The sequence below is a fragment of the Bactrocera oleae genome, chromosome 5 (genome assembly GCF_042242935.1).
Source record: "Bactrocera oleae isolate idBacOlea1 chromosome 5, idBacOlea1, whole genome shotgun sequence".
Taxonomy (NCBI): Eukaryota; Metazoa; Arthropoda; class Insecta; order Diptera; family Tephritidae; genus Bactrocera; species Bactrocera oleae.
In genome coordinates this window covers 71,564,486-71,586,235 of record NC_091539.1, presented here as the reverse complement: position 1 = coordinate 71,586,235, position 21,750 = coordinate 71,564,486, and the positions used below count along the sequence as shown (strand labels likewise).

At 34.6% G+C, this 21,750-nt stretch overlaps 3 protein-coding genes and 7 non-coding genes across 13 annotated transcripts in view; 7 read left to right on the top strand and 3 right to left on the bottom strand.

Moving 5' to 3' along the window:
- Window positions 1-21,750, bottom strand: part of rdgA (retinal degeneration A) — a 163,887-nt gene that overhangs the window by 74,564 nt on the left and 67,573 nt on the right. The gene's annotated exons all lie outside the window — the stretch shown is intronic.
- LOC106627055 (uncharacterized) lies at window positions 3,349-4,002 on the top strand. Its single transcript, XM_014247035.3, has 2 exons — window positions 3,349-3,420; window positions 3,493-4,002. The coding sequence occupies exons 1-2, from the start codon at window positions 3,349-3,351 to the stop codon at window positions 4,000-4,002; spliced, it is 582 nt and encodes a 193-aa protein (XP_014102510.3).
- TRNAC-GCA (transfer RNA cysteine (anticodon GCA)) lies at window positions 12,574-12,645 on the top strand. Its single transcript has one exon. It is a non-coding gene; the product is annotated as a tRNA-Cys (tRNA).
- On the top strand, window positions 12,903-12,974 carry TRNAC-GCA (transfer RNA cysteine (anticodon GCA)). Its single transcript has one exon. It is a non-coding gene; the product is annotated as a tRNA-Cys (tRNA).
- On the top strand, window positions 14,125-14,196 carry TRNAC-GCA (transfer RNA cysteine (anticodon GCA)). Its single transcript has one exon. It is a non-coding gene; the product is annotated as a tRNA-Cys (tRNA).
- TRNAC-GCA (transfer RNA cysteine (anticodon GCA)) lies at window positions 15,957-16,028 on the top strand. Its single transcript has one exon. It is a non-coding gene; the product is annotated as a tRNA-Cys (tRNA).
- On the bottom strand, window positions 16,305-16,376 carry TRNAP-UGG (transfer RNA proline (anticodon UGG)). The gene has a single exon. It is a non-coding gene; the product is annotated as a tRNA-Pro (tRNA).
- Window positions 17,036-17,108, bottom strand: TRNAA-AGC (transfer RNA alanine (anticodon AGC)). Its single transcript has one exon. It is a non-coding gene; the product is annotated as a tRNA-Ala (tRNA).
- Window positions 17,345-17,416, top strand: TRNAC-GCA (transfer RNA cysteine (anticodon GCA)). Its single transcript has one exon. It is a non-coding gene; the product is annotated as a tRNA-Cys (tRNA).
- On the top strand, window positions 18,270-19,999 carry LOC138857556 (farnesol dehydrogenase). The gene is made up of 3 exons (XM_070110423.1): window positions 18,270-18,957; window positions 19,037-19,282; window positions 19,343-19,999. Exons 1-2 carry the CDS (start codon window positions 18,385-18,387, stop codon window positions 19,211-19,213), a joined length of 750 nt encoding a protein of 249 aa, XP_069966524.1. The 5' UTR covers window positions 18,270-18,384; the 3' UTR covers window positions 19,214-19,282; window positions 19,343-19,999.

The following is a 21,750-nucleotide window of genomic DNA, read 5'->3' as shown; positions in this document are numbered from 1 at the left end:
TACCTTTTATTTTATTCACCAATTTCATACTTCCGGATTTTATGCTGCTTTGCTTTTCACATTTGTAAATCCATTCTGTACTTTCCAGTGGCAGTGTGGAAGCTAATTTGTGGTCTCACCATGAATATTAGTTCCGATTCGGTTATTAGTTGTTGCTGCTCTTGTTACCACAAACCGCGACGAGTTGAGGTAAACTATTGTGGAAAATATTAAACCAATATTTATGTTTTATGTACATAGGTATCTGCACAGCACACACATATACATAGTGATTTTCATATACGCAGAAGCGAAGGCAAAACGGAGTTATGCAATAAAGGAAAATCGCTACACACAGTAAAGGCATAGCTTTTGTTATCTGAAGTATTAAATAGATTATCAATTTGAGAGCAAGAATATAATTTAATTCTAAATTCCTGCTAATGCTCATACTGATATTTTTAAAGAGTGTAGTCGTACGACTTTTAATTAACTAAACAAGCGAGTCGACTGTTTTTAAAAAGTTGGGCAGGTGAAGAGAAGTCATATTCTTTTGTTTATAGCTAAAACACACACAATTAAATTATTACTAAATATATAATATTTTAGGGACTACAAGAAATGTTGGTAATTTAAAACTCTCATCTTTCAAATTTTATCATAATTTCAGAAATTAAATATCAGTCAAACTGAAATTATTAAATGAAAAAAACTGAAAGTACATGTTAATTATCTCTATTGTTAAAACAAATCATACAAACATTAACAATATTCATCTTAATTTTTTTAATTTTCACAAATTTACATTTATAAATTAATAATTGAGTTTATTACCTAAATTTCAAGTTTGCCGTTTAAACCATTTGTGTTTGCGCTGTTGCAACTTAACTTCCCGCATAGGTGTCGCTGCTGTAGATTCATTTCTAAATTTCATACTTAATGTTAGATTTAAATTTCAGCTCACTCAATTGATATAAAAAGATTTGTTATGCCAAAAAGATCTAATCTTAACGAAATTTTATTCCCCGGGCTTTAACTTTCCCCTTCTATATAGGTATGTATGCCTAACAACCAAGAGGCCATTTCCCTTTCAACATTTCATTAAATAATAGTGGATGTGTTTAGTTATTTATTGTCTGCATTAATAGCCACTTCACTTGTGCTCTCCATCGCCATTCCGCAACAATACACAATAATAATTTCAATTATTTAATAAATATTTTATTGCCTATCTATCAATCAAATGGATTGAAACGGAATGCGTGCAGAGCGTTCGGCTCATTCACAAACGTGACAAGCGGACATGTGGTCGTTTTGTTCTGGATTACTTTTTATCGCTTTCATTTTGCAATGAATTGCAATTTATGTGATTAATTAGCGAGATATGAAAAAAAAAAATTATGTGCTTGATGTTAATAAAATAAAAACAAAATCACGCATCGAGATAATTAACACTCGTATTTGTTCAAAGCAATTAATCGGCGTGCAGCACATTATAAGCTATTAAAATATGCATGCTGTGTTATTTGTATTGTATGCTTTGGCGAATGTATTGAATAATAAATTAAAATTTTGGCCTTAGTTGGTGCACATATGAAAGCAAGGCCTTTTTAAATTAAGCTTGATTTTATTCACGTCTTAAATAAGTTGACTTAGTTAGAATAGTAACCCACCTGAGAATTGTAATCAAACCTTACATTTTTCTATAAAAATATATGTGCATAGATTAAGAAAATAGCATTTCCGAATAAGATGAGCGAAGTTTGCTCCAAAAGTGATAAATTACAATTCAAAGATGTATCACATAAGCATGGCTCTGGAACTGTTAAAGGACTTTAATAATAATTTGCTCTAAGCAAATGATTATACTCGTAGGATCATAACTGCCGAATATTAATTATAGGGTTATGGCAAGCAAACTAGAAGGGAAGTGCCACGACAGAATCACTAAGTTAGCAATATTTTGGTAGTCGGTGTGGTTACCACAAAAGTGAAGTATTACTCTTTTTGGACAAAAACAATGCTACTATCATGCCCCATTAAGTTCTTGTCAAATTGCAGCAATACATAGAGGGACTGATATTGGTCGTCCCATGGAGAGGATAAAACTATAATTCTCGAAAAGCCCTAAAGATTCCGAAAAACTTTTGGGCACTGAGTAGTGTTGGTGTTGTACTAGAAGCGTTGGCATTAACGTATTGTAACTGGGTTTAAAACTGATTATCACTTTGAAAAGGACAAAATGAATATTGATAAATTAATTATATGCTGTTGTTAATGTTTTTAATATACTACATACATGAACGACTTCATACATTTTATTATTTTAACTAAACGAATAAAAAGAAAACAGGTGGCAAGACACCTTAAAAATATTTATAGCGGCCTTCTTAAACATTATAGTTTTGCAAATTTATTTTAGTGTATTTTTCGGATAAAATTTCCAAAAGGTGGCAAACGTCTAGGTTTTGTTGAAAATCGATTAAACCTCCACTTTGCTGGTGTTCTACCTAAAAGTTCATTAAAAATCGTTTTGATAAAAATTGTTGCTTTTGTAACGCTTTTCGTTCAATGTATAATATGTGTTCAATTAGAAAATGGGATTTTAGAATCCTTAGAATATCATCACCTTTAATATTTACACCTGTGCATAATATATCAATTACATTGTTCCAAAAAATTTAAGTTACCAATTTGAAGTTCATTCAAGTACACTGACGAGCGCGAAAATTTAAAGTGGCCATCTTTACTGAATTCAAAGAACTTTTTTTTTTTAGTGCTTTAAGTAGGCATTTAAGTTATATAAGAAAACTAAAATGTGGCCATTTGGGTTAAATTAAAAAAATTGGATTTATATATATATATACATCTTGCTCCACAACAATCTAATCCTATGATTCAGGAAGAATGAAGCGTTTCAAATTTCACAAAGGCAACTATTAAGGTCAGCTGAATTCAACATCATTATTTTCATCTCCGCCACTGTAGGCAAAATGTGGTTTGTGGTAAAATGTCGTAATGTATAATGACGAATGTATTCGGAGATAATCTCAATTGAATTGTAGACCAAAAAAATTAAAATATTTTTTTTTTAATTTTCATTTATTGATGTTGTTGTTTTATTGAAATGACAAAACAATTGGGAACAATTAGTAAACCACTCATCAACTCAGCCATGTAATTTAAAAGTCATTAGGGCAAGTAATTTCGGAGCGCAACGAGCTCCAACGAAGAGGCTTGTCTGTCTGTCAGGTGGGTGATGACTTGAACAAATGTAAAATTACTACTGGCAAATGGTATTGCAGGGCATTTGCTAAAGTGGTGAATGGGAAAATTCCAATAATACAGTACATAGTATCGTCGGAATAAATGACCCAACAATTACAATGCAACATGCTGTATTTTTTCATCTGTTGTATGCTTTTCGGCTACTCGTGGCAGGTAATCGGCTTTTAATTATACACAATTTTTCTTGTACTATCGGAGGGCAAATTTCATTTTATCTCTCCACAGTACTGTTACCAGCTGAAAATCCTCAGCTTCCGCAGCACCGACACGCCCGATTACCGACTCGTCATGAGCTGGCAGAAAAATATGACTTTATCCGCGGCGACGTACGTCCTGAAAGCAGTCGCAACGCCGACCTGGCACGTCCAGCTGCTCCAACTGAACACCAAACGCAATCAGCTGGGCAAAATCGAACCAGCGAAGTCGCTCTACAACGCCACCTATAAGACATGTGAATTTTGGAAGTATGTGAAGCGTATACGGGTCTTCAACAATGTGGCACAGCAGTTTCTCTCCAAGAGTGGTGGCAACATGAGCCTGGATTGCCCTTTGTCTCTGGGCACGTATGTCTTCAAAAACGTCCACGTGCCCCCCGACACCGGCATGCTGAAGTTCATGTACTGGCCCAACACGATCTACACGCTGATCGGCACGATCTATGATCAGCGGCCGGACAAGACTTTGGAGCAATTATGCCACTACGAGATCAACGGCACGGTTGTCAAGTCGTGTTAAATGTTGTTTCGCATTATTGAATTGACAATTGAACTGTAAAAAATAAATATCGAAAAACTTGCACTTCTTCGTTGAGTTGGTTTAAAGTCTTCCAAAAATTAAAAAAAGTTTTATCGTTGTGTAAAAATTGTGCGGTAGTTTTTTAATTAAGGCGCTGTAGCATTAGCAGTGTTGCAAGCTGAATTGCATCCATGTGCGTGTGACCCAATTCCGACAGTTCGCCAAGGGAGCTCAATTATGCAAACATTAGTTTTATTTTCCGTTTCTCATTTCCTGACTGTTTTTATGAAACGACGCATTGTTGTTGCATTCTTTTGCATTTTTGCTTTTTGCTTTGACGGCTTTCTAATATGCGCGCGACTTTAGTGCCAATCAAGCAAATGCAGGGCAAACATATTGCACGTTGCACGATGCATGTTGCACAAAAGCTGAAAGGGCTGCGTGCCGCGGCACACTTTGCGGTGAAATATTTTCTAATTACCGCTACTTTAAGCGCAGCGCATTGTTTCATGGTATGTATTCACCTGAGTGCCCGGCTATTGGAGCTCCTGTGTGGCACACAATCCTGCGGCATTAGCTGTTGTGGCTCTTTGCGGGTTCAAACACTGTGTTGGCAATTGTTTTTGTTTTTGCGCGAATATATTATATTTTGAATTTTTAATTAGCAACGACTATAGATGGAATTAAATATGCAAATATTCCAGAGAAAACAAAAAAAAGAGAAAAACTATATCTGTTCGCCGTGATGATAATGAAACATGAAACCAGCATTCCGGAAAATTATGTGATTTAGTTAGATCTTTCAATCAAAATCATTTTCTTAGTGTTTCTGAATTTACTTTGAAATATGAAATTTTGATGAATTTGTGTACTCAATCTTGAATGATATTGAATAAATATAAAATTCGCTATGCGGCAACCATGCATGCAATTTTGCTGTTAGAATTTACTCAGCCCACAGCGTAATCAACCTCACGTAATAATAATACAAAAATAAAAATTTGTCTCTTACTTTCTGTTTTCAATTTAAAGGCTTTGAGCAAAGGAGAAGATGAAAATCAAAGGAAACCTACCAGCAAATAAAAAAAGATGTTAATGTTTTTGTTACGAGATTTAATAGAGATTTCTGCCTCCGACTGAATTTAACCTCGAGTTCGTTAAAATTCGTCATATGCAATTATTATTACGGATATGTTGGAACCAATTTTTGCTGATTTGATATAGAAAACCTCATTTTTAGCTACTTTCAAGAGTTGGATTCTTATTACAGAAGTCTAATTGCAACTTTTTGAAATCAAAATCACAAAAACAGAACGAATATACCACAAATGAACCAAGTGACTTTCAAAATGATTTTTGTAATCCAAACAAATTAACTCCTAGTGCTCAAACAGGGGCAATACAAATGATTGTGATGATAAGGAAAACTAATTATTTCCCCTTTTTTTTGGAATTTTATTGTTATTTAATTATAATCTTGTACAAATTATAGTGCTACATATGCTGTAGTTCTCAGCAAAGCTGATAACATAATAAAAATAAATCAAAACATCACATTCCTGTCATGGTTGGATGACAATAGAAACACGAGCAAACACAAATTTAACTTATGGAAATTGAAAGATAACACACCGCTGTTGAAAAGGATAATATAGAAGCAAAAATTGCTAACAAAAATCAGAAAATGCAACGAATCCGTCAGGGTAAAAGAGGTTAAGCCAACCTCCCCCCGAGCGAAGGCAACCGATAAAAAAAAGGTCGCAAGTATAAAGCGCGAAATATGAGGAAATAAAGCCCAGTGATGCTTTCATAAAAAGTGCATGTGTATGAAGAACATACAGTACACACACACACACGCAGCCATACAGGCACACACAATATAAAGTGTAACAGAGAAAATTACATTCAAATCAGACAAAAAAATGGTACATTTCATAAACAGAGCAGAGTGGGACTGTAGCTGGCAAGCTGCAACTGTACACACATACACGGGCGAGAGTGGGAGGTGGGGAGAACATGAACATGGAACGTGCATGTTAAGCAGCGGCATGAACACGCATAAATCGCCCACACGCCATTGTTGTGTCTATGTATGTATGTATATTAATATGCGAATGCAAATGTAACCACACATGTATTTAAATATGTAAAGACTCGGGCAGTGGATCAGCAAGTTGTCTGACTGACTAAGAAGGGCTCCAGCGCGACCAAATTCCTAAGCCAGCGCATAACAACCAATACACATAAATATATACAAACATGCTTATAATTTCTTGTTTTCTCATGTGTTGCACGTTTGCTCCGATGCCACGCACACACATCTCCATCTGCTAAATAGATATTTACCCGCAGGACTCATAAAGTATGGCGACGAACGTGTGTCGTATGTTAACATACAGTTATGTGCGTATGGGTGTGTGTTGATTATCACCGAAGAAAAATGTCGATAGCAAAAGCTTTCGCAAAACTCGCCAACATCTTGGCTTTAACACAAAGCAACGCACACTTTTCGCCACTACATACCTTTACACATACATACTTACATATATAAACGTGTGGCAACACTGGTGGACTTTAGTAGTGGCTTCGATTGCAAGCGGAAAGGGACGAGTCATTCGTATACAGTTATTCGCCGATTGTCAAAGCTACGACAACAATTTTACAGTAACAGTTATTGAGTAATGAAAAGTGCGAATGTGTATGTGGTAAATATTGCTCGGAGCTTGCTATGAAAATACAACAATAAATCCATTGAATTTATTATTCGACGGTACAATTTATGGGAGCGTTTTTCGACAGGTGATTCCACTTTGAAAATATTGCTTACATAATTGAACCGACATTTTGCATGATAAGGCAAATTTATACCTTTGCCATCCGCTTTACATACACATAAATATTTGATATTAATAAAGCCCCATGATAAGCCATTTTTGAGATATGATACCTGAGGCAAAATTTAAAGCAAAAATAATAATAAATTGAATAAAGAAAAGAAGGGATACATAATTTCGGTCAGAACCGAACATTGAATACTCTCTTCAATCGGAAGCATTAGAGAGATGTAAAATATTTCAATACGTCTGTAAAAATTTTGAATTAAAAGTGTTATAGCAAAAGGTTTTTTTCTTATTATCTGAAATACACACGCTATAGTCACATCCTTTAGAGTCTTAGTCTTAGACTAAACTAAATATCGTTTCCATTCACTTTTGATATTAAATCAGAGTTTCTAGACTTAACATTCCCATCTTAACAAAACAAGATATCTTAGATGCTGTTTAAAATATTAGATATAAAGGCAACTGGAATGTCGGGGATCCTCATATTTGTTATATGGGCGCTAGAGAATGAAATGAACCAGTTTCATTCACTTCTGGAAAAGAGGTGATCCATATCAATGATGGGATCGATTTTAAGTTGATATATTTATTTATTTTTATTTAATTGAATTTATTTTTATATTTTATTTCATTTCTGTGTAAATTATATATTCAAAATAATTTAAATGCATTTAAGAACACAAATATCAGTATAAAACGTTTCTACATCTGTTTGGATGTGCGTAAAATCGCCTGTAATATATATTATATATGACCTTCAGAAACGCATGCATGTACATCTGTGTTTGCTCACATGAAATGATATTTATGTTTGAAACGCACGTAAAGTCCATTAAATGCCTAAATTACGCTAATGAAAAACTCCTTAGAAAAAAAGGGATGAGCAAAATAATTATATTAGCATGCGCCTAAGGCGAAAGCATTTCAGCTTCATAATTAACACATGAAATGTCCGAAAACAATGAATATACCCGAATATGAAAGTGTTTTTTTATAATTGCACACATATATTGTTATGTGTGTGTGTAGGTGTGAAAGGATATTTATCAGTATGTATGTACTATACAAAAGCCATTAGATGAAAGCGAAGAGAAAGTAAGGGTTTTTTTACAACGTAAAATTGCGCGTGCCACAAGATAAAAAGAAAAAAGGAAAAAACGAAAAAAATATGGTGGAAGGAAACAGTGAAATCAGTTTGTAGTCACTCCACTTATCATTTTTGTAGTAAGCCTGCCTCGTAGCTGGCGGCACTTTTTGTGGCAGAAACCATTAAATTTCTTGTTTAGCTCTGCCTCTCTCATTACCACCACATTCTCCAACGTCCAAACTTTGTAATGACCTCATTATTTTGCTAATTTCACAGCACGCATTTGTTGCACTCTCATTTGGGCGAAATGGCGAAATGAAAGGCGCTGCCTTTATGGTTCTACGCAACTCATTAAAACTCTGACATTATTCTACACCTAAATCATAAATTTTCATAAAACATATGCATTTACCTTTCACTTTGTGTTGGTGTGTTTGTGTTGAGAGCAGATATATATTTACGTGTGTAAAACAAACTGAGTAAAACTATTTGGTTACAATTGCCTTGACAATTAGCAAAATTTCAACAGCTTTCTGTTCTGTGTGTGTGTGTCTGTATGTTATGGTGTGTTTACAATTATTGTGTTTGTGTGTGTGTCGAACTACCCTTGTTTTCATTCCGTTTATGACTGGTATTCCCCTCTGTGGGGACATGTACCCAATCAACTCTCAGTCGTTCGTCTTCGCTTCAAATGATTTGATCTCTGTTTGTTTCGCATGAACATGTCATTTGAAATTTGGAAATTATTATTGCATGTTGGTCTGGAAATACCCGAGTAGAATAGTAAGTAGACACATACATCCTCTTATCTGTTTTGATTTTTAATTTTTTTAACAAGTGAAAAGCCATAAATCTACCAATTAGGATGAAAAAGAGAGTGCATTCAATACAAATGGTTAAACGTTAAGTGGTTTTTTTTTAATTATTCGAATTAACAAACATAAGTGATATAAGGAACGGTAATTCTAATATTTGGTATATGGGATTGAAAAACATTTTTTAATATTAAATAAACCACAGATTTTAACCAAACTCAACAATCATCCAATTTCAGAAAAAAATGTTATATACCAAATTTTCACATAAAATTGAGAGGTGCTACGCCCATAAAATAAAATTATATGAGAGAAAGAGTAAGACTAATGCCTAAAATATCGGAAAAATATTCCTACCGATACAACATCTCGCGAATTTAAATCGAATTGATGAAAAACCTATTTTATCTTTTTTTAAAGGCGAGAAATATTTTTGAAAACTTTCTTACAAAAAAATGTATTTGAGTTTTTGTATAAAACTATCTAAAACTAAATCTAATCCTTTCGACAGTTATATGTAAACCTGAAATAATTCGAAAGTATTCTTTAGCGAATTTGAGAGTGGTCAACCTTAATATATTATTCCACTGCAATTTTCTTATTTCTAAAATTCCAATACCAGGGCACTTAAATGTGCCCGCCCTTCTTCATAAGCGACAGCGATTAATAGACCAGCGCAACTGACGGCTATATCACTTAACACATCAGGATACGTTTCAAAGTAAATTGCTTTAAAATTAACAACAACTGCTTCTATCCATAACTGCCAATTACAGGTTGACACACTTAAAACAACATCAACACCAACACACTCATATCGCATGACATCCGATTCCTCAAGTCTTGAGTGTTTTCGACAAACCCTTATTAATAACCGCCCCACCCTCCACTGAAATCCTTTTAATTAAAAGATTGTGGTGCTGAAGACTATAGTAGCTGAGTTTTTGCCGGAAATTGACGTAGCACGAAGAGTTGACACATCCCAAAGAAGACGATGATGACGACGAACGCGACGAGGAGTAAATTCGTTAAAAACCGAAGGAAACATCTTGAATTTTTATACACTTCAGAAAAGTTTCGTGTGAATGTTTCTCATTTTTGCCTCATCTGGCATAGCGGCAATTGCAACGAACTTTTTTTCCGCCCTCTCCCACTGGACACATTTAGATGAGAGCTTGTCACGTTGAAGATGTCGAATATTACTAAGCTGCTATAAAAACAACAATATCTTGAAAAATACGCGAGTGTTTGTATCTGTAACTACCTTGGTAGAATAACAGAATAAGCTACCGTACGCACTTTTTATACTAAATTTACAAATTATGCACATTTGTCTAGCTACTTTGCACCCCACACTCCTACTGCCGCATAAAATTAGTCAAGAGAAATGGCTATACATTTGGAATTTCCTGGCTCCTTTCATAATGTGACACAGTGCTGTACTCGACGCCTACCCCTGGCGCTCGTCTTCGAAGCTAATGCATCTTGGTCGTGTTACGAGCATTTTGACTTGATGGTCGGTTGACTTGTCACTTTTTGGTAAACGACCATGTCTTAGTGTAAGTCGTACGTGTCGTTAGTTCGCTTGAGTTGACTGTAAGTAACAAATTTTAGTGCTTGCAAGGATACCCTTGGCTACGGACTACGTGTTTAGGCCAACGTCTTGGGGTACTTTGCTTACTTGTCTGTGGTCTCTCAGGTTGTTGTACGGTGCTCATTTGCGCTAATAATCCTGCTAAGTAGAGTGGATTTTCACGTTAACTATTAGAAGGCTTAAGGTTTGGCTTAGCGTTTCGTTATTTGGATGTTTTCTTCTCTTTTCACTATTTTTTGCTTGTATAAGCAAGCTAATATGAGCGCATTAAGAGTGCAATCTGGGAGAGTATTGTAAATGAAACTAAGTAAACTGAGTCAAGAAACTGAATTTATACAGGGTACCACGCATAATCGTAGATTTCATTTAGTTTTAATAGTTATTTATCTTTGATGATTCGTAATGGATGCTTCTACAAGTTTGAAGTATGTTGACACATTTTTATTGAGAATACTTTTCATCGGAAAAATACTGTGGAATCGGTCAAGTCTCACCTCAAAAATAAAAATACCCAGAGAAAAGAGAAGTAATACTTTATGATAATGCGAAAGATAACAAAGAATTTTTATAAAGTACTATTACACATACAACATAGTAAGAGAAGGAATTTTAGGGATCAACCCTCCTCAATTCCTCGCCACTGGAGTGAATGATTGTTGAGCAATTAAGATGAAATTTGAATTTCAGGATATGTAATAGAATCTCTAAACATATATATCGTCTTTGAAACGATTTCTCAATAGAAAGTACTCATTAGAAATATTTAGTATTTTTGTTAATTCAAACTTTATTTGAATGGACTAATGGATATTGAAGAATAAATTGCATTTTTAGCTTTTTTTAAAATCATTCGTAACTATACATGGTATGTATGTATGAATTTACGATTTTTTCATGCGGGCCGAGCAAGTTCTATGTTGTCGCTCTAAATTATATTTAAAGTAAAGATTCCACAAACTGAATGCAAATCGAAGTGGTTTTGTTTCTAAGTATCGACAGCATTATTGCGTATTTTCAAAGTTTCACATGCATTTCGGGTTGCCAAATTCAGTTTGTGTTGATACAATTTTATTTCATTTTATTTTGCTTATAATCAAATGCTCTCAGCGTGGAAGTACGAGTAAAGTTTTAGGGCAAACTTGATCCTCACGAAAATTGAAGCATCTTCTCCGAGTACAAGGCACACACACACCCACAAATATAGACATTTTTTCATGTACGAATGCGAATGCATGCAAATCTTCGTGTCTGACAACAGTGACCCGAAACTTCTAGCGCGGCTTTGCTGCATTTTTATTTTGATATTGAATGTACGAACTTTTACCCATTCTTCTCCAACTTGCAACTGCTGCATTTGGGGCCCGCCTCGCATCCCTACGGTAATATGCAGAAAACGTGTGGGGCGGCAGCTGTGTGCAAAGTCGGATTGTTTCGCAGCGCTTGTCAATATTGTTGTAAGTGATACGAAGAATTTTCTCTTTTGGCGTGAGCGTTATGTGGGGAAGCGCGTTTGCACATCCATACAGACATAAATATGTAGCGAAATGAAAGTAAAATGTCCCGCAGAAAGCGAGCTTAGCGCACACACTCGCTCAAGAATGAAGCAATATTAATAAACAAAGAAGAAGAAGATTTCTTAAGCAGTGAAATTCAAAAGACACGCGAAGTTCATTCTTCATTTCTTTGTAAATCGTAAAAAGTGAAATGAAAATATCGTTGAGCAGATTTGGCCGAAAATATGCTTGGTTTGATTAAAATATATGACTTCCCAGCAGTCTCCATGAAAGCTGGCGACAACTTGTAGTGCTCAGTTTTTGTGGAACAAGAAGAGAAAGTCCTTTGGTTGCATCGAATTTTTGAATTTCACTCCTAATAAAAGGAAGTGTAGATGCGCATATGTTGAAGATTGATTGCGCGAAGCTTAATTTTCTGTGACAGAAAGGAAATGTTCTTATTTACAATAATACACTACAGAAGTATGTTTGTCTGTTTAATGAAATAATAGTTCCAGAAAGACAGAACTCCTATTAAGCCCTACATAAATTATGAAACAAAAAATTCTACTGTCTACCAAATACAATTATCTTAATGCAGATAAAGCATACGCCAATTCTATTGCTTTTTACAATAATTTTTGAATGGGTGACAGGAAGTTGATAAAAAAAAAAATGAGCTTTCAGATAACGGGTACGTTATATAATTTAAATTTATTGTAGGGAAAGTTAATTATGTGGGGATATAGCTCAGTGGTAGAGCATTCGACTGCAGATCGAGAGGTCCCCGGTTCAAACCCGGGTGTCCCCTTGACCACATTTTTTTATTCACAAGCTAAACTCAAAAAACGCAACGAAATGCGTAATAACAATAACCCTCCTTTCACCCACATATATTGTACAACTTGTTAGCAGATAAGATCATTGCAATGCTTCATATAAGGATTGCATTGACTTAAGTAGGTCGCTAAGAATGGCGTCATCACAGCTTCACGTTTTGCCAGAGATAGAGTAGATATTCGAAACAATTTTTTTTTTTATAATATTGGGGAAAGGGTTAATATATGTGGGGATATAGCTCAGTGGTAGAGCATTCGACTGCAGATCGAGAGGTCCCCGGTTCAAACCCGGGTGTCCCCTAATTATATATTTTGTTTGACGGTTCATATATGTACACATGTATGTATGTATATAGCAGTTAGATAAACCATAAGAATCAAAAATTGCATTTGGTGTATGATTATTATAATAAATAACCAAGCAACTCTTAAAAAACATACGAGCAGTATAAAAGTTATAGTGACAAAGAAGAAATACTAACAATTCAAAATTAATTTTAAATACCTAGAATGTAATTAAAGTGTAGAATTACACCTTGTAAAATTTATAAACTTTTTACATAGCAAAAGAACAAAAGACAAACAACTCATTACCAATTTAACAAACTTTTGATTTGAAAAATATCAAAAACGATAAATAAACATCTACTGGACAACTCTCGCCCTTACTTTTGAGAAGGGTAGAAAAAGTTGCAATATTCTAAAATAAGAACAAACGAACCTAAAAAAAATTTTGAGAAAATATAACCCAACTTGGACAGCCCGAGCATCGGGAAAAATTAATGAAACAAGAAAAAAAGCCTGATTATATTAAAGCAAACACTTTGGCAGCATTCTTCAGCACTACAATAACAAGCGGTTAGAGGGTACCGGAATTGAGAGGGATTGTACCCACCTAGCGTCTGTTATTTCGGCGGCCTAACCCTAGTGGGATCGATTAAATTTAAACATTTCTTTAAAAACATTATAATAATTATTATAAATAAACTTACTTATAATGATAATATTAATTTGCATAGAAAACGAATTTCGATTTCATTTCACAGCGTGGAATCAAGTAAGCAGCACTTACTCACTTTTGAATATCGGGTTGTGTGTTTCAAAAAGTATAATCCCAAAAAGTTACACATCAATACAATATCACAATATAAATTTTTAAACCACATTCACTAATACAATCTGCAGATCTCATAAATTTATTACCAATACGGCTTCTTTTTGGTTTTCTAACATAGAGTGCTTATTAACATAAAATGCATCTGTCAAAATGCTGTTCAAAACAAATGTTAATAATTTCGTTCTCACCAGAAGGTAAACAGAGTTCAAATACAAATCCACAAGCAAGGAAAAGACAAATGCAAAAGCACAGCAAACACAAGAAATGAAATAGAACATTCTACACACACAAGCAGTGTATATTGAAATAACGTTTTGGCGAAGAAAATATATATGGGGATATAGCTCAGTGGTAGAGCATTCGACTGCAGATCGAGAGGTCCCCGGTTCAAACCCGGGTGTCCCCTTAATATTTTTTTTTGATTTTAGAATACTTTCAAATTTAAAATTTGGTTGAAAATTAATAAGCGCTAGAAAGGTTAAAATTAGTTATATACATATAATTATATATTACATATACTTCAAAAAGGAAAAATAATAATTAATTTGTCAAATTGAAACATTCCTGCATAATTGACTTAAAAAGAAAATATTTTAATGTTTTTAATTCAATTTTATCATTTATGGATAAGTAAACGGATAAATGTTTATTGATAAAGAAAGTATTATAAAATATTGAATTATTTTTCAGATTAAATGTTTTATACTCAAAAGATCTGAAGCAGAATAAAACAAAGAAAACGCAAAACGTTTCGCTTTTCAGACAGTTCCACAAATCCTTTTTGAATTATATTTTCAAAGGTTATATTAACATGTTTTTTAATCCCAAGCTAGAGCTACCTGATTTTTATCCTGTTCGTGGAATTTCCCCTACAAAAATTTAATGATCAAAACAATATCGTTCCCGCTCCTTCAACATATAAAACAAAACAAAAATTTATTTAGTATCGAAATAGCGGTTTACAGAACCCCTAAAAAAGTTCACGAATTGCTTTCAAATCTTAATCCTGTCTGTATGCTATATATACTTTTGAAATAAATGCGTATTGATACTGATTTAATGATAAAATAAAGACTTTTGATTATAGAAAATAAGCTTTGTTGTTTTTTTAAAAACACTATAGTTCTCAAATCGGAAATTAAAAATAAATAAACAATCCTTTTTTTATTGAAGTTTAAGCGAAGGCAAACAAAAAATGGTACGAACTCATTTTCAATTCCACTGGGCTTTCAAAGACTCTCTGAACTCTCTCACCGCCGTCATGTTCATTAATTGATACTAAAAGATAATAAAAAACAAGAAAAACAGTTAACTCCGGTTGCACCAAAGCTATAATACCCTTCACAAATACAAAGGCTCCTTAGAAGAACTTGAATCCGATCGTTCAGTTTGTATTACAGCTGTATGCTATAGTTATCCGATCTAAACAATTTCTTTGTATATTGCAATTACCTTAGGTAAAAACCCAGGCCAAATTCCGTTAAGATATCTCGTCAAACAAAAAATGTTTCCATGCAAGCACTTGATTTCGATCGTTAAGTTTGTATGGCAGATACATATATGCTATAGTAGTAAATGATCAACTTTTTGGGTAGAAAAGGTGTGGAAAATTTCAGATCTCCAGCCTATCTAAAACTGAAAAAACTAGTTCGCGAATATACAGACAGACAGACAAACGGACATGGCTAAACCGCCTTGGCTCGTCACGTTGATCATTTAGATATTATATGTTATAGGATCTACGACGTTTCCCTCTGGATGTTATAAACAACGTGGCAAACTTAAAATACCTTGTTCAGGGTATAAAAATAAATGCCTAAGTGTAAACCCAATTTTTCGACATTTAAGAAAGATAACCATCGACAGGTTTAAATGAATTACGTGAATAATTGAAAAGAAAGTACTGATTACATGCTCGTAACAGTATTTGTATAAAAGTAATAAGTTTTCGTTTTACGACGCAACATATTAAAAGTTGCAAATTACTTTAGTACGCCAATAAAATAAAAAAGTGTAACAAGAAAGTAGTTATAATTGTTTTTGTCCCAATGTACTTGTATTTTATCATATAATGATAGCAACCATGTGTAGGGTGTAGCAGCAACAAAGGCACTTATCCTCAATCCGAAGAGGTTTTGTGTGCAATTCGGCAAAATGTGTTCAAATGGGGATATAGCTCAGTGGTAGAGCATTCGACTGCAGATCGAGAGGTCCCCGGTTCAAACCCGGGTGTCCCCTTAATAAATTTTTTCTACTTTTTTATTTTATAATTTGTAATTAAATAATTACAGCATAATATGTTCTCATGTTTTCGCTTCCTCGCAGTGGTCGAATTGCATTAATCTTTTGGTATGCCTATCAACAGAAATAATACGAGTCACTTTATTTATTCAGATTGACTAATAAACTTAGAAAATATTTATGACAGCGTTTTTATTAGTTTATCAATTAAAAAAAATTTTGAATTAAAAATTTTAAAAATCTATATGTAACAAGAATATATAAAAAAACTTCGGGCTCAACCGGGATTTGAACCCGGGACCTCTCGCACCCAAAGCGAGAATCATACCCCTAGACCATTGAGCCGCACATATGTTATTTAAAAATTGTGCCAGTTTAGCACCAGACATGCGTATTCCACCATAAGTAAATCTCACCAAATCCAACACAGTGAGTTTATATGTTACCACATGTAGACAAATATTTTTTGGTACATTAAATGCCAACATCAGTATGTTCTTATTTTGTATGTAGATGTGGAGGCGCAAGTACAAAATACCCGCACTTTGAGAACATATTGAAGATTCTTAGCAAATTTTTAAGCTAAAGTTTTATATGTATGTAAATGTAATCAAATTTGTTTGAGACTTTTATTTCCCCGAGCAAATAAAGAGTATATGGTTAAACTTGTGCTCTTATTTTACGTAAGTTGTAAACTAGAAACTAGTCTTCATACCTATTATAAGAAATCATTGCCCGAATGTGGGAATTGATATGACCAAACACAATTGCGTTTGTAATAGGCTTTCATAAGTACTATCTACATTTTCATTTTAATTTATAAGATAATTTAAAGTTTTACTATTTATTTTTTATATTGCAAATACGTACATATGTGTGTATGTATAAGTATAAAAAACGCACTTATTGTCATTCCAAAATATTCGTATTTTCTAAAAAAAATTTAAGAAATTTTATATTTAAGGAACATTTATATTTGTACTAAAATTCAAATAAAACTAATTTGGAGATGCGGGGCATCGATCCCCGTACCTCTCACATGCTAAGCGAGCGCTCTACCATCTGAGCTACATCCCCACACAATAAATTTAAGCCAAATGCACAATAATACCACAGTCAACTTGACGCTGAAGTGTTGAGTTGCAAAAGTGGCCACACGACAATCATACAAATGGTTTGTAGAAATAAAGTGTATGCTTGCTTTTACTCTTAGTTTATTTTCTTATTTAATTACGTATATAATTGAATCAATACAACCAACTACACATATATTGTTTCGCTTTAGTGCTTCTTTAAAACAATTTGATTGTTGTGGGGATATAGCTCAGTGGTAGAGCATTCGACTGCAGATCGAGAGGTCCCCGGTTCAAACCCGGGTGTCCCCTTAATAGTTTTTTATATTTTACAGCAGCAGTTTTGTAAGAAATATTTTACATGAATATTGGAAAAAACATTATTTAATTTATGGACAATTGCATACGATCGTATGGTGTATAAATCCAGCAGTAGGAAATGACCACGTAGTGCTTACGGATACAGATAGTGAATACTTGTGGTACAGGAAATATAAATATGACTGTAATACTATATAAGAATAATAATATATACTAACAATAATTCTATATACTTGATAGGTTCTTAATAGGTATACTTTAGATTATATAGACCCTAGTAGGTAGCTGAATTCAAAAGTTTCGACATGTATTCGATAAGTCGTGTAAGGAAGAATAGGTGATTAATTTATTTTACCGATTTTGAAATGACATGTGGAAGTTTTTTAAGAAAGAAATTCGATAAGCCGATTTTATAAATGAAAGATTTTAAAAAAGAAATAAATTTAAGGATTTGTTCTATTTTAATTATATTTTTAAAACTGACATACTTTCTAAATTTGAAACTTACAAAACATGAATGCCGATAAAAGCTTAAAACAAAGTATAAAATTAAAATGAATATAGATAGACAAATATTCAATGCTCAGTTGCCATTATATAATTTTTTTATTCCCAAACTTTTCTGAACAACACTTTCAATTAGCAAACACACTGTGCACTTTAAACCGAGTCTATTATTTTATACGCGTACACTTTAGTACATTGAAAAATAAATTAAATAAATCTGTTAATCAACAACTGAGCACATGCATGTTGTTTGTGTTACGAAGCAACACTCCGAGCCAATCAGCTTATCAGTTGTCGTTTGTGTTCGCAAACGTTATAAGTACACCGTTGCACAGGCCGGCCCCTCATTCAGTCTCCGCTATACAGCACGCGCAACTGGTACTCTCTTGACGCATCACTTAGCAAAAAATTAATTAGATTTATCTAAAGGGAAACTTGTGAATTTGCTAAATATGAATCGCTGGAAAAACCGTGTAGCCGTCGTGACCGGCGCCAGTTCGGGCATTGGGGCGGCCTGTGCCAAATTGATTGTGGCCGCTGGCATACAAGTGGTGGGTCTAGCTCGGCGCGTGGACCGCCTGGAGGAGCTCAAGCAATCTTTGCCCAGCGAACAGCAACCGCTCTTCCATGTCAAGCAGTGCGACATTTCGCAAGAGCAGCAGGTGAGCGAGGTCTTCGATTGGATCGAACAGACACTGGGTGGTACCGACATACTCGTCAGCAATGCGGGCATAGTGCGTGATGGCAACCTGGTCGACATGTCAGTTAGCGATATACACGATGTGGTCAACACCAATTTGATGGGCTCCATTTATTGCCTGCAAAATGCTATTAAAAGCATGCGAAACCGCAACTATCCGGGACATTTGATTTTCATCAACAGCACTGCCGGTCTGCCGGGCTACAACCCGGGTAAGGACGATCCGAGTTTAAACGTCTATACGCCAACGAAATTCGCTCTGAGTGCGGTCAATGAGATTTGTCGACAGGAATTGATCACGTTGAAAACAAAAATCAAGACGACGGTGAGCGCACAATGTCCCTATCAGATGCGATTTTGGGGAATCCTATTATTTGAATAATATTTATTTCTTGATTTTCCAGAATATCTGTCCCGGCTGGGTGTCTACCGAAATCGTACCGGACGAGACGAAAGTTCAGCTGGGTGATGTTATACTGCAGGCCGACGATATCGCCAATGCGGTACTCTATGCGCTCTCCACGCCTCCACATGCGCAAGTGCAAGAGATAACGCTTCGCGCCGTTGGCGAGTGGTTCTAAGCTAGCCGATGAAGTAAGAGAAGTAAAATAACCCGATATACAGCAAACACTCATATATTGTATATAAACGTATGTAAATGAATATATATATATAAAAGTAAATATATTTTAGCTAATTTTCATAAAAAGTTCCAGCTCTCATGTCGTGTGTATTTTCATTTTAAACAATATGCATTTGTTGTTGCTGTGTAGCCGTACTAAATTGTTTATTTTGCATTCCCCCGCGCCGCTGGCCACACAAAATCTACTTAATTTGAAGCTGCCGCTCGTTGATTGTGTTCGACAGATGAAGTCATTAAACTGTCATCACCTGCTAATCATAAAATTACGTGTTTGTTGCTATTGTAGTTGCCATTGATATTGTTTGTGGGCGATAAGTGCACTCCAATAAGCAAATTAATAGCACCAAGCGATTTACGTGAGAAGAGCGAGCAAGAGAGATGAAGAGAAAAAGTGGGAGAAAGAGCGAGAGTGGGAGAGATATCGGCAGAATAAAAGCGAGAGATGTGTGCATAGCTGAGTGTAGCGTAAATGGTGGCAATCTAATCAATAAAACAAATGCATTTTGTTGACTTTTCTATCGGCAATAACTGTCAGTTAAGCTATTAAATTATTCATCAGGCATCTGGAAGGGACTAATTAAAAACAAATAAATGCCGGAATTTGCAGAAAAGCTTTTGCAGAATTGTTTACATGTGTGCCCAAATTATAACAATATAGTACTGGAGAGTAAAATAAAATATTTAAAATAAAAGTTAGCAAAAATTTGCACTCGACTTTATGAAACTCTTCTGTGAGCACTTGATTTAACTCCAGAAATTGAGTTGATACATATCTCATAACAAAGATATAAGTTAAGATTATGAGAGTTTCGTTCTAATCGAGTTTTCTGAGGTTTTTGAATATCTTATGCAAAATTGAATTCTAGACTTATTACTTTATGCTTTCATTCTGTGTTTTTCATGGGAACTGCATTGCATATTGGCATGCTAAATAATATTACTTTTACTCACGAAATTGTCCCTTGTTTTTTAATCCTTGTACTCCTTATAATCGTCTTTAGTTTGGGTTATGTTAGAATTTCTGCTGCTAACGAAAGTTATTTTCTTAGGCTTTAGGCTCTATTAAGTTAATGTCAGTTATGTAAGGAGGGATATTTCGCAACTTAGTTCTTATCAATAGCAGTTTTTGTTGTTAGGACTTAACATCAAAACTATTAAATATACTTCCATTAAAATTCGTAAGAGGTTTTCAAGTTATTTTAAAATTGTAACAATTACAAAGCGGTTGAATTTATTAATTTTTGATGTGACAAACTTTCGCAATTCAGGAAGTAAACCACAAGAGTATCAGTCGACACATTCGCGGATCAAGGTAGAAATAAGTCGCTCGATTTAGTGAGATTGTCACAGAATATAGAACACATTTGAATGACTTAAAGCCTCGAAAAACATAGACAATATAATGTTTTTTTTTTCACCACTTTGTTAAAAAAAAAATTGGAAATCCATCTACTTCTTCGACTAAGATATTAATTAAACTCAAGAAAAAAATTTAGAAAATTTGTGGATGGCTGACATATCTGGCCTCACAATATATTCACACATACAAACTAATACGCACGCTTCGCATGAAATTCCTACATTTTAAGGCCTAAGGCTTGTAGAGCTAAACGAACAAGTATCTCAATGAAAATATTTCATTGCAAACAATCCTAAGAAATTCCAATGTTTGGCTTTGTCAAGAATAGCCCAGAGGAGCAGTGGATTCTCATTTTCATAAGGAAAACAAGCTTGCTAACATATTGATGCACGAAAAATGTACAACTCCTGGAATTTACACGCATGTCGGGGCGTAGTTGTGTATGTGTGTGTAACACTAAAATCAGCTAAGTGTTGAATTTGCAAAGATATGTGCTCCGATGTTGAGTTATGATAGGTAATAAATTGGATAAAGTGTGCGTGAGGGTAAAACTGGAGAAATATGTACGCGGGAGTGCTCTCAACCTTGACGCAGATAATCTACAATCCACAAATATGCCACGTTGCATGTAAGATGTGTGCGCTGAAGTTAACTGTTATCGAGTTTAATTAAAAAGTAAAAAATAAAAGCAAAATATATAAAGTAAAAGGCAGAGCATAAAGCAAACTTTGTCAGCTGCCGAAAAGCAAAAATATGTGTGAGAGCGTTTTTGCTTGCCACTGTGCTAGCTACTGGAAGCCACAGCTCACAATGCGGTTGTGTGTGTGAAGGGTCTACATGTGTATGATTTTTTACTCAAAGTTTGTTCTGTTACGGTGTACACACACACACACACACAGACGTACAGTTGACTGCGTTCTCATGCTCTTCATCGTTTTTTCTGGCTTTGTTCAAACCCCTGTCATAGTCATAAAGGTTGCTTAACGCGGGTTGACTGCCGTTGATTCTGCTAGCAGCCTTCCGCTCGCTGTTCTTTGGGCTTAATGAGTTTTGAAATTCGGTCTTGCGCTTGCACCTGCCGCACACATGTGGCCAGCACACACATACGCGCGTAC

What these genes read in the sequence shown, in the direction of transcription:
- LOC106627055 (XM_014247035.3), top strand. Translation starts at nt 3,349, where the DNA reads ATGACCCAACAATTACAATGCAACATGCTGTATTTTTTCATCTGTTGT. An exon ending in TTTTCGGCTACTCGTGGCAG is followed by an intron (nt 3,421 to 3,492) that starts GTAATCGGCTTT and finishes ATCTCTCCACAG; the next exon opens with TACTGTTACCAGCTGAAAAT.
- LOC138857556 (XM_070110423.1), top strand. Translation starts at nt 18,385, where the DNA reads ATGAATCGCTGGAAAAACCGTGTAGCCGTCGTGACCGGCGCCAGTTCG. An exon ending in AAACAAAAATCAAGACGACG is followed by an intron (nt 18,958 to 19,036) that starts GTGAGCGCACAA and finishes TTGATTTTCCAG; the next exon opens with AATATCTGTCCCGGCTGGGT.